This window comes from Anneissia japonica, unplaced genomic scaffold, assembly GCF_011630105.1.
Source record: "Anneissia japonica isolate Jap-2015-1 unplaced genomic scaffold, ASM1163010v1 scaffold287719_len1884721_cov185, whole genome shotgun sequence".
Taxonomy (NCBI): Eukaryota; Metazoa; Echinodermata; class Crinoidea; order Comatulida; family Comatulidae; genus Anneissia; species Anneissia japonica.
In genome coordinates, this window is record NW_022715822.1 from 764,359 (window position 1) to 782,249 (window position 17,891).

The 17,891-nt window shown below is 36.4% G+C and overlaps 1 protein-coding gene across 6 annotated transcripts; it reads right to left on the reverse strand.

The window, feature by feature from the left end:
- Positions 1–818: 818 nt before the first annotated feature.
- LOC117109427 (transmembrane and coiled-coil domain-containing protein 4-like) lies at positions 819–16,916 on the reverse strand. 6 transcript variants are annotated; one of them, XR_004445524.1, is made up of 14 exons: positions 16,831–16,916; positions 15,174–16,118; positions 14,054–14,231; positions 12,709–12,869; positions 11,605–11,702; positions 11,289–11,429; positions 10,958–11,077; positions 8,864–9,028; positions 7,740–7,876; positions 4,783–4,867; positions 4,220–4,337; positions 3,705–3,825; positions 2,206–2,797; positions 819–1,444 (listed from the first exon to the last, which is right to left on the reverse strand). XR_004445524.1 is itself a non-coding variant. In XM_033251783.1 (14 exons), exons 2-14 carry the CDS (start codon positions 16,112–16,114, stop codon positions 2,375–2,377), a joined length of 2,583 nt encoding a protein of 860 aa, XP_033107674.1. In that variant the 5' UTR covers positions 16,115–16,118; positions 16,831–16,916; the 3' UTR covers positions 1,976–2,374. The 6 variants fall into 6 exon arrangements, 5 of the variants coding, with proteins under 5 accessions (XP_033107674.1, XP_033107670.1, XP_033107671.1 ...); XM_033251783.1 differs by lacking the exon at positions 819–1,444 and having other exon boundaries at positions 1,976–2,797; positions 15,174–15,745; positions 15,851–16,118; XM_033251779.1 differs by lacking the exon at positions 819–1,444 and having other exon boundaries at positions 1,976–2,797.
- Between the last annotated feature and the right edge of the window lie 975 nt (positions 16,917–17,891).

Genomic DNA, 17,891 nt, shown 5'->3' on the forward strand with positions numbered 1-17,891 from the left:
AAACAAAATTTTCAAATAGGTCTACACCAAGCCAAAACATGTCTTTCACAGTCATAGAATGCCATTTCTGGCCATCCAGAGGTCCCTAATTTTTTTTAAAATTTCATTTGGGAGGGGGAACACTCCAAAACACTCCTCCTCCCCCTGTCGGACAGCTTAGCCCCCCCTCCCCAGAAAATGTTTCCTAGTATGTATGCCACTGCATACAACTACCTCTACTATCAAATCCTTATCAATTATGTCATAGCAAAATAATGTATACCACAATGCTGCAGTTAATCCTAGCCAAGGTGTTTGGAAGACTCTCATCTTGAAGATTAATTATGGAAATCAATTTTAATTAACTTTGGCATAATATTCATACAGTACCACAATGAATATTCATGGCTTTAAAGCATTAAATGTAATGAAAATATCATGATTGTAAAGCCAATATCAACAGTTCACAAGTACAGTAGAACCTCGATTTTACGTACGGTACAGGACCGGAGGGCGTACGTAAATCGGGGGATTCGTTAAATAGAGGTTGGGTTAAATTTGTGGTAACCTTTGACCTAATACGTACGTAACGCTCATTAAACGTATGTATGATTATGAACGAATGATGTTACCTAGGCTAGACCTAGACTCTAGGCCTACAAATAAAACCATTTGTTTAGTGTTTTTATTCATCACTTTACGATGTCATAATAAAGTGTTCAAATAAAACCATGTGCTAGCGTATTAATTCATCACTTTATATCTTTTATTTAACTAAAGAACATGAAAATATTGTAAGATTATCTATACGACAAAGGTATAACTTGGGAATTCCCCTTCATGCCTATTTTAAACAACAGAGCTGTGGTGTTGTCTAGGCGTGTTGAGACAAACTAAAACCATGTGCGCTGCACTGGGCGAGCCAATCAATTAGCGTTCGTGTACGTGAAACAGCAACCATGTGCAATCCACTGGGTGAGCCAACCAACTAGCGTTCGTGTACGAAACTGTCTACCCAGCTTCGTGTAGAAAATTCGACCAGACAAGTTTTCCCATGGTTTGCCATACGAAGCTAAGGAGGAAAGCAATTATTTTGAGCACCATCTGTAGTTGTTCATCCAGATTATAACAACCCGGTATTAGACTCCATCAACATTGCTGTTTAATGGAAATATGTTGCATTATGGTTTGTTTATTGTTATAGTTTATTGTTAAAGTCTTTTTACTTATGGTTGCTCTGAAAAGGGCTGTTTGTTTTGACTATTTTCGTGTTTTTTGATGTCATCGTCGATACGAGGCGTACGTAAAACCGAGGGTTCGTATAACTGGGGTACGTAAAAACGAGGTTCTACTGTATATCATTATTTCCTACTGTGCCCCAGAATGCATTTACAGTGGAAGATGCAGGAATTCAAAATAGAGGGGCCCAGAAAGGTCAATTTTAGATATGGAATGTCCAGACCACCTCAGCCCCTTCATGGTTGGGGCTAAGATATGAGATTTTATGTCTATAATAATAATAATAACAACTTTATTTTATAACGGTCAAAAAACTCGTTCACCCAAGTGGGTGTTCTTCCACGAGGCCGTATGGACATTAAACAAAATAATTGTGTTAGATTAAAATAATTAAGTGTTAGTACAAAGAAAAAACAAATATATATAATACATACTAATGGTTATTACATTACTATGTTTCTTTTAAAAAGTTCTAGTGTGCTTGAATTTTTTATATTGCTGTCTAAATTATTCCACAAAAGAGCCCCCCAGTAACATAGACTTCTTTTTTTATATTCCGTTCTTGGCTTGGGTACGTTAAGGTTGTCATTTGACCTAGTGTTGTATTTACTTTCTCTTTGAATAAATCTATTTTTTAAATAATTAGGAGCTAAGTCATTCATTATTTTGTACATTGTGATATTTTCATTAATGTTGAGCATTTGATCAAGATTAGGCCATTTAAGTTCCACAAGTGCTTTAATTATGGAAATCAATTTTAATTAACTTTGGCATAATATTCATACAGTACCACAATGAATATTCATGGCTGTAAAGCATTAAATGTAATGAAAATATCATGACTGTAAAGCCAATATCAACAGTTCACAAGTACTGTATATCATTATTTCCTACTGTGCCCCAGAATGCATTTACAGTGGAAGATGCAGGAATTCAAAATAGAGGGGCCCAGAAAGGTCAATTTTAGATATGGAATGTCCAGACCACCTCAGCCCCATCATGGTTGGGGCTAAGATATGAGATTTTATGTCTATAGCACTCCCATTTCCATTTTTATTTATTGGGCCCACCCTTGGATTTGCCTATGGTGTACAGTGTTTATAATCAACCATTTCCAAATTGTCATTATAAAATTACACATTACAAAGTTTTATCATCACAACTGCATCATTGGATCATGGCCACACTCCACATCCTCTGAAGTTTCACTGTTCTGCACATTGCTGCTGCCTTCTGATGGTCGCACCCTCTGGCTTTCACTTGAATGCGCATTGTAATTCGTGATATGAGGGAAACTTGCTGATTTACAAATCTCGGATCCAGTTCCGGATTTCTTGTCAGAATCGTTTAAGAAGCTGTTGGCAGATCCACTGCGGGGAACCCCTGCCATCATTTCTGTGACCGTCTGAGACTGCGGTAGAAGGAGATCACAGACATCAACTTTGATAGAGTCTTCTTTAGTTTCGATTGCACCCCCTGTTTCCCGTAACAGAGGAGACGTGCTTCGAGGTCTTGTTTTGAGTCCAATGTGTTTAAGAATCTCATCAATTTTCTCTGAATAATCAAGATGACCACCCACCTGCATAATAAGAATAAATGTCAAAGGTCAGAAGCATTTTCTAATTACTCTAGTGATATTGTTTGAAGGTTTGCGTGGCGAAGTAATAATATATATTAATGCTTGCGGTACACCACGTAGATACTGTAGTTCTGAAAAGAATATTGGCTTTTGTATTAGCCTTTTCACACGTAGTCTCAGTTATTCTTTATTTAATTTTCATTTCAATTTATAATATTCGCCTCATTAAAAATACAAAAAATACAGACGAAAAAAGAACAGAAAAAAAGGAGGTTGGCTTCCCAAAATAGATTCTAGATCTCTGTCGAGTGGGTCACCAAATTTAACAAACACAATTAAAATAGCAAAACAGTAAATAAACATTCTATAACTCAATACACACTATAACTCAAAAAACTTTTAGTATTTGCCAACAGATAACATCACGTTTTTATATATTACTATAATCTTTTAACACGTTGGGTGCCGACGACGAGTATACTCGCCCACAGGTTGTTGCTGAGGGCGCCAGGGACGAGTATACTCATCAAAATAATTGTAACATTCTAGCGTTTCAAACTTCTTTATTATACATTGTAGAACCACAGACTCAATGGCTGGTAGTTCGGGGAAGATACACCCAGACGATAACAATTTATTAGACACATCATTTTGATAAGTGACTAGATAAAATTTCAAGAAAGTATGTTTGTACATGTAAACTTACTTGTTTTGGCACACGGGAAAAAAACTTTAAAAAAGTCTGGCAGTCAACACGTTAAATGATTTATTTTAATCAAATTCTAGGTGAAAATACAACATTAGTGTGACAATATCGTTATATGACTAATGAATTTATTTTAATACTGTTAAATTAAAACATTTAACTAATGAAAAATGAACAGATTGGAAAAAACTTTATTCTTACTATATCTGTTAAATCAATGTTTTCCACCAGCTTATTGTCCCAGTTTACTGGTCCTAGGCCAGCAATATTGGTCACTTGCACAGATGCCGTTCTGTATACAAACTGCAGGAGCCAGTCACCTCTGGTGAATTATAACAATTATTTGTTTCTATTAAGCATATAAATTGACACTGGGATTTAATATTTAAAGAATAAAGGCCAAAGATTGGCAATAGCAAATAGTATTGCTTTCTTATATGTAAGTGACAGTCATTGGCTGATTCAACAGACATATGAGGCTTGCCATTCTAAAAGCATCATGAGTGACAATAAAAAATGAAAAATTGACTTTTTAATATATTCTTATTCTCCACATTGTAAGCTTGAATATGAGGGTCATTTACTGGAATCGACTTATTATTGCCAAAGTTATGAGTATTCTGTCTTCTCTGTGCTGAAGTATACAATACTGCCACGTTCTTATGCTAATTACTGCCCTAAACACAGACCGACATTAAAAAAACTTGCATCTTTACCTGCAGTAGCCATTAATGATCCTACCAGATACAACTCTTTCAAGCGGTTGCCATGCCTTCACAGATGATGTAATTGGAGCTCCTAGCAAAACAACATCCTCTACAATTCCTTCAGAGCCTGTGAAGACAAAGAAACAATTTAAAGATATATTTCAGTATATTCATACAGTTCATCCTAATGCACTGGATGTAGAATGAAACTTGATACTGCATCTAGCTGGCTAAAAATGGAGCCAAATGTAGGGCTAATTTTTCAAATAGTACCATTTTATGAGCTTCTAAACATTCAACAAAATCTTATTTCCCCCTGCATTTAAAATTGCGTTCATTCATTGTAACATAGCTTCATTTCAGTAGTAAATTCGCGTGTGACGGATGATTCACACCTAAGAAAAACAAAAATTTGAATGTGTTGTGCATATAAGACTACCCCCTGTTGCGATTTTCTATTTCAAGTCTTTTCTTATATTTTATATGCAAGAATATACGCTAACTTTTTTATCAGCTGAGATGTGAGGTTAAATAATGGCTATCATGCACTTAGAACATGAAAATTAACTCACCTTTACGAACTGCCAATTCCTGTAGGGCAGAGAAAATCACCCTTGCACCCATACTGAAGCCAATAAGGGTAACAGGACGTTTACCCTGAAAACAATAATCATAATTTTATGTAAAACCGGTGAATATTATACTTGTTAGCTCTATGAAATGTACAAGGTACATATAAGTTACCCTCTAATTGGTTACAAAAGCATAGATTGATTAAAAGAACTTTTGTCTAGTTTTTTGATAGTGAACACTGGAAATAATTATACCAGACTCAGATTACTGTATGATTACATAAGAAAACAATTTTAGGCCAGAGGATTACTTTCTTTAGTGCTGACATCTACATCTACCCGCCAATTATGATAACTAAATTACAACATCAAGTGATGCTATTACAGTGGTGTATCTAGGTGTACATGCCCCCTCTCCCCTCAAAAAAAAGCTTGTACCCCACCCCAGTCACCCTACCTCCCCCTATTGAAAATGTCAAACAAAAAATCACGCTCAAGTAGTTAAGAATCACCTCATATCACCTTATTTTTCAGCCTAGTACCTCTTCAATTTTTCATCATACCCCTCTCCAGCCTCAAATAATAATTATTAATACAGTAGTAAAAATTATGAAGGCATTGATCACCAGAAGATCTAATATACCTTATTGTATTTTGCTTATCATGGCAATACCCTTCACAAGCTAACTTCAGGGAAGTCATAAATATTAATAGTTGTATGTTAAGACAAACGTAAAATTTTATGTGCTTTTACTTCCGAAGTGTATACACACAATGCTTACCCACGGCATAATAGTCATTTTTACTTCAAAACCAGTTAAAAGATGGTCAAATTTTTTCCGGAAGTGATAATCACCATTTTCGTTGTCTCTCAGCGGGTATTTTGCACAAAAATTCTTGAAGTTGTAAACAATTATGAAAACAGTGTGTCTACAAAGTTCAAACATCACAGGAAATTCTATTTTGGCACTCATTATTAAGTATTTACAGGGGTTTCCCTTAAGGCTTTTTTTAAATAGCCAAGTGGACCAGTAAATTAATATTTTTACTGTTCCTCAATCCCTTTCACTAGCCACTATCTTGCCAACTTCGGAAGGCCCAAATACCATAAATTATGCCGCGAAATATAAATACAGGAATCTATTTGTATGTACAGTGCACTCTCACAATACGATGTTCGCTATGATGTTCGGTTTTCCGGAGAGATAGGTTTGTGGAACATTTCTATTGAATCCTTTCCGAATAAGGCAGGCCTAGGCTTAGACGCTAAAAATAGGCTTAGCAGCATAGCCCAGTGAATTCGGTATGACTAGCCTACGAAAAAAGTTAACATTTAACATATATAATACGTGCAGTGCCTGTTGTTTAGCTGTAGTGCACAGCCAATTGTATTACTGTACCAATAAAATGAATGCTGTTATATTGTTTTTACGTGCATTTTCCTTCTGAAATTTTTTTCTAAATTGTAAACACAACACATTCTTCGTGGTCACGATGCAACTTGTTGTAAATATCAGGTCGCACCTCCTAAACTCTGCCCGCTAATTGGTTAATTTTTTTCATGGGATCATGTTGCTGGGCAAAAATCCCATGTGCTTGGCTGTGGTGACGTCAGATCGCCCAAAGTTTCATAGTGCGTGACAGCTTGCTGACAGGAACAAGCTTTAGTGTAAACCGATAAATTTTTAATTAAACAAATTTATTAAAATGAATAAGAAACCCTCGTGGTTTTGTTTTAGAGTAAAATCTAAAAATAAATCTAACAAATTAAAATTTCATTCTGTGCAAATTCGATCCGAAATTAGCAATGTTTTTGACTGTAGACTGATATATGAATCTAATGACATACCAAATCCGAATTAAACGTCTACTGAAAAAGAGCCGTCGTAGAAACAATTGCTTTGAGTTTCTTTTTCATTTCAGGTTGATTACAGTCGATTTTTAAGTATTCATAGGCGATAATGCACTTTATTAAAACAATGGAAGGCATAACTTTGACTTTATCCAACTCCCTGCTTTATCTAACATTTTACTGGTGTGTCGTTTTAATTCATAGATAATCTCCATGGCAATGCTATTGGGACTGTACAAACGGTTCATTTACAGGGTATGATTATTGCTTTATTTCGTCTGGAAATCGTTGCATTGTTTATTAACTTTTTGTCCCACGTTGCATTGTGGGATGGATACATGACATGGATGTTTTAACGTCACAGTGCTTACACAGACGGAAATCAACTTCTTATTGTCGCTATAACATGCGGAGAAGGTGATTTCCCTCTGTCTGTACGTCTAGCCATGGATGATTCCTCCATGGTCTAGGCTAGTGCGTGATGTTCATCGGTTTGCCTTGAATGACTGAGCCCAAGGCTGTTCGTAGCGGACATTAACATGACAATAAACAGAAAATAGCGATCTTGTTGACATTATCTGTGTGAAATATTTTGTAAAGACATCGTTAAGAGGTGAATGAATTAAGCTTTAGGTATTTCGTCAGACTTTCATTGACATTTTAACTGGTCACGCGGACTTGTTATTGGGATAATTAACAGGTCCGCCATGCATTTTACTAGCCATTGGCCGGCGGACCAGCGTTATTTCGAACCCTGAAAATTTATCTTTTGAAAATTTTGAGTTCCAAATAATGGTCGCATTTACTTGCAAGCTCTGAAGTAAGTACGTCTACAAGGCAAAATTCTGAGCGCGTATTTCTTACGTTCCTGTGTACTCGAAAGTAGCACACTTACTTCTGAGACTGCATCTTTACGGGCACTACTGACGACCTACGACAATTAAACTGCTATTTCAAAGGTTACATCTGACTCGTCTAAACGTGCCTATTAATACAGTAAAAACATATGAACGTACTATACAGGAGATCCTGGAGATCAAAGGAGACTGTTTGATTGACTTTTTTTACTAAATATATTGCAAGAGCGAGTTCTCAGTATTCTTACCTGTAGTCTTGTAAGAAGAACTTCGGCCAATTCTTTTCCCGTTTCAACTGATCTTCTTGTGACAATACTCCAAGGGTTATCGATTGCTGAGAGGGCGCCATAAGCTGCAGCTGGTAGAGTAATGGCCGCCAACAGACCTAGATAGATATTTTTTAATATTAAATTATATTATGTTTTCCTCTAGTTTTTAATGAACATCCTTCATAAAAACTATTAAAATTTAATTTTTTAGCCCTGTGCAGACTATCGAACCTTTATTTGACAAAAACATGTGACGTGCCTAAATATGGTCATGATGACATCACACCATGACCAAATATAGGCACATCATGACTATATATGGTCATACAAAGGTTTTTGTCAAATAAAATTTGATAGCCTGGACAAAGCTTTACAATGCTACATACACCCAACCAGATAATCTTTCACAATTTTGCAATCATTACTCCTCCCCACCACTTACCACTCTTTTACTGACATCACATGCACAGGGTCTATGATGTACTCCAGATCACCTTCAAGGTACTTATGTTACCTTGACTCCTATGCCTGTACTATTTCCGCTCATCCACTTACCACTCTTTTACTGACATCACATTCACAGGGTCTATGATGTACTCCAGATCATCTTCAAGGTACTTATGTTACCTTGACTCCTGTGCCTGTACTACTGTATTTCCGCTCATCCACTTACCACTCTTTTACTGACATCACATGCACAGGGTCTATGATGTACTCCAGATCATCTTCAAGGTTTTTATGGTACTTTGATTCCTGTGCCTGTACAATTTCTCCTAATCCTCAAGGTTCTTATGGTACTTAAAGACTCTGTTTTCTGTACTATTTACCCTCATCCTCCAGATTCTTATGGTACTGTACTTAAGAATCCTGTTCCTGTAAAATTTACCCCCTACACCCTGTAATCGCTTCTCTAATCACCACTTACTGTACATGCCAGAGCAGTGTATATCACATATGCTGCCAACGTATTCACAGTATCCAGTATGCTCTACAGATCATCCACAAGATTCATACCGTACTCAAGGCTCCCTCTTACTTTACTTCCCACTACCTTGCAACCACTCCAAATAACATTTACCCACCCTCCACACCAAATCTCTTACCCGCCAGTACAGTGTACTTCAGTGCTTCTTTCGCTGCCATCGTCATCACGCTGTCCATGATGTACTCCAGTCCATCGCCAAGGTTCTTTAGGTACTTAGACTCCCACTTAAGTGTGTACTGCTCCTTGGACTCCGCGAGGGCTAGCCATGGCACGGTAAAGTTGTCTACAAATAATATACCACCAAATATTAAAGATACATGCATGTTAACCACAATAAAATCATACCCCCAAAAATTAGAAAAAGTTTCTGCATAATATAATAAAAAAATGTAGATAATGATGATGACGATAATAATAATGATGATGATCAATCACAACGACAATGATGACATTAATAATGATAACGATATTATTAACCCAGCACTGTTCTTAGGAATCTGCAAGGGAAACCATGGCACATACAGTAGTTGGCTACAAATTCTCCACCAAATGTCAAAATTACATGTAAACCAAGATAAAGGTTAAAATTGTAAAAGTTAAAATGTTAAAAATTTGGCTAAAATATGATGACAACAATGATATTAATAATAAAGATAAGGATATTATTAACCCAATCCTATCTAAGAAACTAATCCGAGACACAGATGGTTAAAAATCAACAGCTTCGCAAGTTGCGCAACCTTCTCTGCTCCTTGGGGGTAATTCCGGAAGTACAGTAATCCCGGGAGAAGTAATGCACCTAACTCAGCACCAAATTCCATTCAAAATTTCCCATCCTACCTATTACCAGGTACCCATTTATAATGCTGGGAGGGTACAGGCAACACAGAATATGTCTTGCCCAAGAACATGTAAAGTTACAAGCACCACCACTGGAATCGAGCTCATGACCTGTTTAGAGAGGAAATATATACAGTACAGGGAGTGAAAATAAAATGAAACTTAGGCCACTCAGTTTGGTATAAAATATGATGCCATGCCTCATATCAAAGCAATAGGTTTATAGGCCTAATTAATTTTTAGATTTAACTTTCACATTCATAGTTGACTTTCAAAAGGATAAAATGCTTTTGACATGAAGGATCAATGCTTTATTCTCTCCACGACAGCTGAACAGTGAAGGCAATAAATACCATTAGTGATGAACTACACACACGGAGTATGATGTAGACTTATAATGGACACCTGCCAACTCTCTCACGCATGAGCATCCACTTTTTACGTCTCACGCCTACGCTGTATTATTCATTCATTCTCGCACATAAGATAAAATGTATAGGCTGATATACTCTAAAATTCATAAAAATTAAAGGAATTCGTCATTAAACTGCGAATACAGGCCATATAAATTTCTTTCAATGAAGCTTTACCGACCGAGGACTATAATCAACAGTAGTCCCACTATAATAACAAAAAAAGAATACAGAGGGCGCTCTATTTCGTGATTACTACATAGAGCCCGCTATATACAAATTTTAATATTTTTTTCTGTTTCGCGCTTCAGACACCAAGAAAGTTGGCAGCTATAAATTATGTAAAATAATAATTTACATTAGTTTTGTGCTAGTATCTACCATGGCATGCTTATGGCGCATTTATTCTGGCTGGTCCTGGACAAACACGCAGCCACAGTGCAGCGCTAGTACCTACACATAAAAAATAGCTTGTTCCTCATCCTAACTCTCATGTGAAGGATATTCAAGTAGCCAAGCTATCAGACTCCAATTAAAACTGGACGCTGGCTGGATTTGAAATGAGTCTTCAGCACATAAAGTAGGAGGATGCAATTACACATAGCCAGGAGTTGCTACACTAAATTGATAGAAAACCTGAGAATTTACTTTGATATTTATTACATATTAGATGCAGATTCCAAGATTCCACAGGGCCAGGCTGGCCAAACTGTCATCCTAAAGGTGGCCAAGAATACATTGTTGGTTGTCCAAAACAGAAGACGTCTTCGCTGGTGTGCGACATGCTTTCAACTCACCTATTTTGCACTAATAATTTAGAATTTTGCATAAATTATCATAATTAACGTTTGCTAGAATAGCTTTTGCTATTTCCCCTTCACTTTTAATTAAAATTATTCTTAAAAAGTGTTTTAGATTAATTTCTGGAGCAGTACATTGAATGTGTAGTTTAGGCTTACCTAATCTATCTTTGGTTAGCCAGCCAGATACTGCCACGACCACATGTAGATCTTTCTCTTTCCCCAGCGAGGTAAACTCAAACTCTTCGATGGCACCAACTCTTCGCTTCATTTTGTAACCTATGATGGTATTTAAGCAACAGTAGAAATTTGAAATAGCCATTAAAAAACTAAATGACAAATAATTAAAATAATTATATACTTTAAAAAATAATCTGATTCTGATCATATGATGAAAAAGTATGGTAATGGTGACAATCTAGACATTCCACTGTTGTTAGAGTATATTAAATCACATGACATCATGATTAAAGATATCAAATAAACCTACCGCCAAGGCCTGCACCAGCAGCACCGAACATTGATGCCATAATGGCTAGGCCAGCTGTGGTGCCGAGGAAAGCTGCACCAGAGCCAAACAATGCCACTCCAGCTGAAGCAACTAGGGGAGCAGCAAGACCCCCAGTTAGGCCTGAAAATACAAACATGTGCAATTCCATTATCTTAATACACATTAGGACTCGGGTTTTCATTGCATTTAGCAGCATTTCTCTTTAATTATAAATTTATTTAATTACAAAGTTCCTTTAATTAGAAGAACTGTATTATAATTATTACGCTCTATCTTGCTGTACGTAAAAACTCACCAATGAGTGCACCGCCCCCTAGAGTTGCTGCTCCAATAGCTAGGTATCTCTTCACCTTGGTCTGTCTTGAGCGCTTTGCTTTCTCTGATTTCTGCTCTCTGAATTTGAAGGAAATAAAACACATCATTGACTGAATTTCCATTCCTATTTTTGTCTAGAATATTGGGGTTTTTTTTATTTTGCTACAATAAACTACATGAAAGTATATTATGTTAGTCTTAAGCTCTTCCCAGATTTATTAAAATTTCTTTCACAAAAAACTGTTGTATGCCCATATATAGTCATGATGTGCCTATATATGGTCATGATGTGATGTCATCATGACTATATTTTGGCATGCCACATGTTTTTGTCAAATAAAATTTGCTAGTCTGGACAGGGCTTAATATTAGTGCATCACACCAAGGCCTGTCATTTGATCAAATACTTCAGCTTGCTGGGGACAGTGGTGGTGCTGGTGGGAGCGCTACAATGTCCTAGAACACCTTAAAATGGGCAAAATTACCAAGTTTTTCTAAGCGCAAAGGGCCTAGCTTGCTAGACCCCACAGTGCCTTACTTCTTGACCCTGTTTGACATGCCAGCTTTGACCCTCACCACTATTTGGTAAATCCTACATCTACACTGCCTGGGATGCGTACCCCATATGGTTGCAGCAGGTATCCCATTATAATCCGGGGAGAAAAAAAATACCAATGTAAAAAAAAATCCAAAAGGACACAAACATGTGTTCAAAGTGTAAACCAAAACCCAACCTGTAGTTCAAAATGCTGAAACACAGCCACTGCTCTAACTAGTGGGTATCTAAGGCATGGTGGTGCAAGGGGGTTTGGTGAGCGGAGGCGGACACATGCTCCCAGAAAAATTTGATGAGCTAAACAAACGAAACACTCAAGTACAAAACAAATATTTGGCAACTTGACATAAAAATGTAGTTTTAAAGTTTTAAATCAGGGGTGTATGCTGGTTTCATCATGCGATGGAAGAGTGACGGGGGTGGGGGTTTGGTTGCAAAATTTGAGAGTGTGCGGAACTCAAAGGTGGGGGGGGGGGTGCGAAAATTGAACCCCCAGCCCACACCCATGTAAATAACAAGCTTTCTTACTCGGATTCTATCACTTCCTCTTGCACAAAACTCTCCACAATCATGTCTTCAAAGCTGATGACATCCGTCCTTGGCACTTCCATCAGCTTGGCAATATGGTAGATGATAACCCTTGACCTTGCATCATAATCTCCTGTTTCCATGGTGATACCAAGAAGGTCCTTAGAAGATCAGGAAGTAGAAACTAAATATTCTCTGTATCATATTTGTATGACTTTCCTCTTTCACAGATCAGTTTTTACTTCCTCAAAGTATATAAAGTGATTGAATATCAAAATACCATGTAAAACCTGTTTTCCATTAGGCAAATATATTTGCACGAATCAAAAACGTTGGTTCGCTTCCTGAGCTCTGATTGGTTGAGCATTTTTTTCGCTTCGCAAAAAGTAGAAACAGTCCAAACTTCTGATTTTGCAAAAAACTCCAATAGAAATGTAAATGCGCATGCGTAAGAACTGACGCTTTCGATTTGTGCGAATAAATTCGCCTAGTGGAAAAGGTACTACTAGGTACAAATCTCCAGGTATCTAAATTTATTTTAATAGTTTTTGCGGTTTCTATTTTTGTGCTTTCCACGGAATGTCTCAAAGTGCTTACACATTATAACAGGGGTCTCCAGTTGGAAGAAGCCAAGAGAGATCTGGTTACAAACAAGAGCTTTCTTAATACACATAATGTTTATTTTGTTGCACCTGGTGATACCCATTACCAGAGCTGATTTTTTTGGGACTCTGGGAGACAACTGTGGGAGAAGGGTTAGTTCCTGCAAGATTTTTGCTTTCTCTCTACCCATTCCTACACAGTTGTCAACTTAAATAGATCTGGAATTGGACTCTGCCCACCACTTACACTGCACTGTCGTTACAGAAACTCATTTGTGCCAAACTCTAATCAGATGCATAACTCAAGAGTTCGGTCAAATCGGGGACCTTTCTCCGATTGCGTCAGGGACTGCTATACAGTACGGTTGCACTGAAAACACTGTAGCGACAGTGTAGCGATTTTAAGGAAACAAGGCTTTACTACAACAGGTTTTAATGTTAACTTTTTATTGCTAAATATTCCTTTTATTATACTTGGTCTTGCTGTCTATGATGCACTGTATGTCCTTGCAATTTGGAATTTTGTGTCATTTTTAATATTCATGTTTTTAAATTTGAAAAGCTGTACAACCAAAACTTGTTTGTTTTTTTTTTTATATGAGGATAAATCAAATTTTCTTGTATCTTTACATGTCAAAAAAGAAGGCAACACTTTGATCATTTATTATGGATTTATGTTTGAATAAAGATGTTTGTTCATTATTTCTTGAGAATGTTTTAAAAGCTTGAACCATCTAACTGACCTGTGCAATAATGCTGGGATTGTCTTGGATCATCCCATCATCTTTCAGTACTTCCACGTAGGCGTGAGCGTGTAATGGTTTTAGATCTTCACGGAGGAACTGTAGCATAGTCTTTTCGATTCCTCTCTTTGTTTTTAAGTGTTTGCATAATAACTTTATGTAAGAATCTTTCCAATTCCTTAAAAGAAAAAAACAATGAAATCAAGAATATAACCACAATAATAATAACAATAATAATAATAATAATAATAATAATAATAATAATAAAACTGTATTTAATAATAATTAATAAAACTTGATTTAAACTAATTTACATCAAACTTTTAAAACTTCCCAATATTCCAATCCCCAATTCAGCAACTTTCACCTCCCATCCCTAAAAGTTTTTGACTATTCCTCAGTTTTTTCTCTGAATGGCTGAGTAACTAGTAGTCATTAAAAGATAATTATGATGAGTAGACTTAATGCGAAGGATCCTTAGCCCAATATCCTTAGCCCAGTATTTATTCTCAATTGCATTTCATTGGTCAGATACACACCAAGGATAACCCACGAAAGTCCTGAAACTTTTTCCAGTGGGATTCTTCTGGTGGTGAATTGGGCAGTACACTGGGGAAAAACTCTTTTCTGAAGAGTTTGGTTGCGTTCTTTGACGCACATTATGCACATGGCCCATTTTCCACGAGGGACCAACGACTTAAGCATCTCATCCGAAAGACAGTGCATTTTTGAACATTTTGAGCATTTCAACCCTCCAGCTGAAACAGACATAAAGCAGATATGGGAATTGAACCGTAGACTAAGAAATCTCCACGCTTCAGCGCATACACAGTGGCTACCACCAGTTTCGCCGACTGCGCTAGCTTCTCCGACCCTACACCTTAAACACTTTTATTCTTCTTACTTGTGATTCACTTGTGATACCAGTGCTACGTCACTGAAAGTGTTATCACACAAAAGACAGAAATAAATTTAAAAAAATAAATAAACATTCTTACACCCTTGATCTTGGGCAGCCATGGCCTATTGCTGAGATATAAAATGAAAAAAAAAAAAGCAATAACATTTTTAATTGGGATTCTGGCTGAAGGATGTGTAATACAAGGAAACTCAAACTTACTTGTGCCAGTGACTGTCAAATGTAGTCGCCAAGGCAATAGCTACCAAGGATATGTACGCAAACACTCCAGTTTCTGTCAAGATGTCCGAAATTCCCATACCTTTCTCTGCCAACTCAACAAGAGGTGTTTTCTCTTTCTTTTTTTTTTCTACATCTTTTGTATCTGCCGAGAAAGCGCCTTCTGGTTCCTGGTCTTTGACATCACCATCTGGTGATGGTGTTTTAGAGTTCTCTTCTAGTTCCTTTCTTCTAATGTCAATTGTCTCTCCACCACTACCATTGCCATCTGTTTTTTTGACAACTTCCTTTTTTATTTCCTTTTCTGTAGCTGCCTCTTCATTTTCTGACGCAAGAAGGGGATGCCATATTGTGCCATGATTGCATTCTTTAGCAACATCTGTTTGTTTACTGCTATCTAAATTTTCCAAGATCTCTGCATCTTCAACAGGCATTGGTCCATCCTCTTTTTTAGGTATATTAACACTTATTTCTGTACTCTCTGTGCATTTTCTTAATGTTACTAAAGTATCTTCATTTTGATTATCCAATGGATCTGCATTCTTTACTGTCATGTCTTCATCTTCCACACCACCAAAAGGTTGCAACAGAGAAGGAGCGTCTGGTAGCACATCTTCACTTTTTTTCCTGGTTCTCTTTTCTAAATTGTGATGACTTTTTATTTCATGTTCATTATTCTTGGTACCAATCCTTTTAAGATCAAGTTGGTTTTCTAACTTCGAAACCTCTTTGAGCTGGGCAACTTTTTTCCCAATGTCCTCTCTGTTCAACTTTAAACTGTCTTCTGACTTCAACCCAGTACTTATTTCATTTTTGTATAAATCATTCTCACTAGTTAGTTCTTTATTTTTTTCTTTTCCAGATTGATTTACATTTTCTGGTTTCATCAAATTTACTTCTACTTCAGACTTTTCACTCTCCATAATTCTAATTTTTAATAAAATCAAAAGAAATGTAGTAATAAGGTATAGCAGGGAGTTGTTAATTAGTCTATCTAATTAACAACTCCCTGGGTATAGGATGGGTGGGTCGTACTCATCCCTACCTTTCCTCTGCCTATGCTGTAAAGTATTTTAATTTCGCAAATGATACTAGCGCAAAAACTCAAATTTGCTAGAAAATCACATGGAAAATAGCTGTGCAGGATCCTAACTACTGCATAACATTGGCCAGTTTTAAAGGTCACCGCCTAATTTTATGCAAAATCTGCACAGACAGGAGGAAACCGGCCCTTATTTTCCAAAATGGGCGGACGGTCCGAATTTATAGTTCTAGGCTTATGACGACACAGAACTGTTTGGGAAGACACAACCACCACCACTAAACAAACACAGACAACAAGTAGCCTTACTATTAGTTACCTACTACTAGTACTGGGAGGCCTAGGCCCTAGACTAGGCCTGGGCTAGCTAGCTATGCCCAAACCTAACTTTGATGGATGGTGGTGGTGGTAGGCCAGTCTGCCAGTCCAGTGCACAAAAAGTTATAAAAAAACGACTTGTCCTTAGGCCTGAATATTTTAGGCCTATATTATTCCTAGTCTATACTAGCTATACTGCTGACATATGCCTACCAAAATGGCGTGTACAGAATATAAACAATGAAATATCGGAATGATTTAATGAAGGTTAATCTTTACCACATACGATACAACATCCTCTGGTCATGTGTCACTGGGTTGTTTATTAACTTTTGCTTTTTTTCTGTTTACAGTTCAGTGAATCTGGGATTTCTTCGTCATGATGCGCTGTACTTTGCGTTTCAAAGCTAATCAAACCCGTCAACTTTACTAAAAGTTCAACATAATGCGTTACATGATATTGAACCGCATTATTTGACCCATTAACTCCTTGTTTTATCTTGTTATCCAAATATTTGATTGATGTTGATAACAATAATAATAATAATATTAATAATATTAATAATGATAGTAATAATAATAATAATAATATTAAATATATAGGCCTATATATTATATATATATTATATATATATATTATATATATAATATATAGGCTTATATATTTAAATATAGGCCTATATATAAGAGTGAATTTGCATGTATGCTCTAATTGAAATAAAATGTAAAAACAATGAAAAAACGATGTACAATATACAATCATTGAAGGTTGACTTGCGGAACACAAATTTATTAAAATATAACAAAATCAAACGGATATTTCGATAGCTCCTGCTATCTTTATCTTATCATGGTGAAACTGTAATTAATCCGCTCATTAACTCACCGAACTTTCATTCTGTGGTTCAATCAACCGATTGTATCTTTAACTTGCTTTTGATTGGTTAATACCATTTATTATTCTCTATGTATATAAGATCTCCCAAGTTTCCTTACTTCGACGTTGATAATGATTGTACATCGTTTTTCTATTGTTTTTACATTATATATATATATATATATATATAAAAACATATATTGCCTTGGTTTGGCTCTGTAATCATTAGTGGTAGTGGGACTGGTTTGGGCCCTTCCTAAGCTGGTCAAACGTTTCTTTTGGGTCTATACCCCAGCTGCACTGATGAGTCCTGGAAGGCCGAATCGGATCCGTCTGCAGATATTGGGATTCCTTCCAGTGGATACTTAGTTGTTTATTTTGTCATTCTGATCGGATTTTCTCTACTGTTCCGTTTTAATTATATATATATATATATATATATATATATATATATATATATATA

What these genes read in the sequence shown, in the direction of transcription:
- LOC117109427 (XM_033251779.1), bottom strand. Translation starts at nt 16,114, where the DNA reads ATGGAGAGTGAAAAGTCTGAAGTAGAAGTAAATTTGATGAAACCAGAA. An exon ending in GCTAACCAAAGATAGATTAG is followed by an intron (nt 9,029 to 10,957) that starts GTAAGCCTAAAC and finishes TATTATTTGTAG; the next exon opens with ACAACTTTACCGTGCCATGG. An exon ending in TTCTTCTTACAAGACTACAG is followed by an intron (nt 4,868 to 7,739) that starts GTAAGAATACTG and finishes TATTGTTTTCAG; the next exon opens with GGTAAACGTCCTGTTACCCT.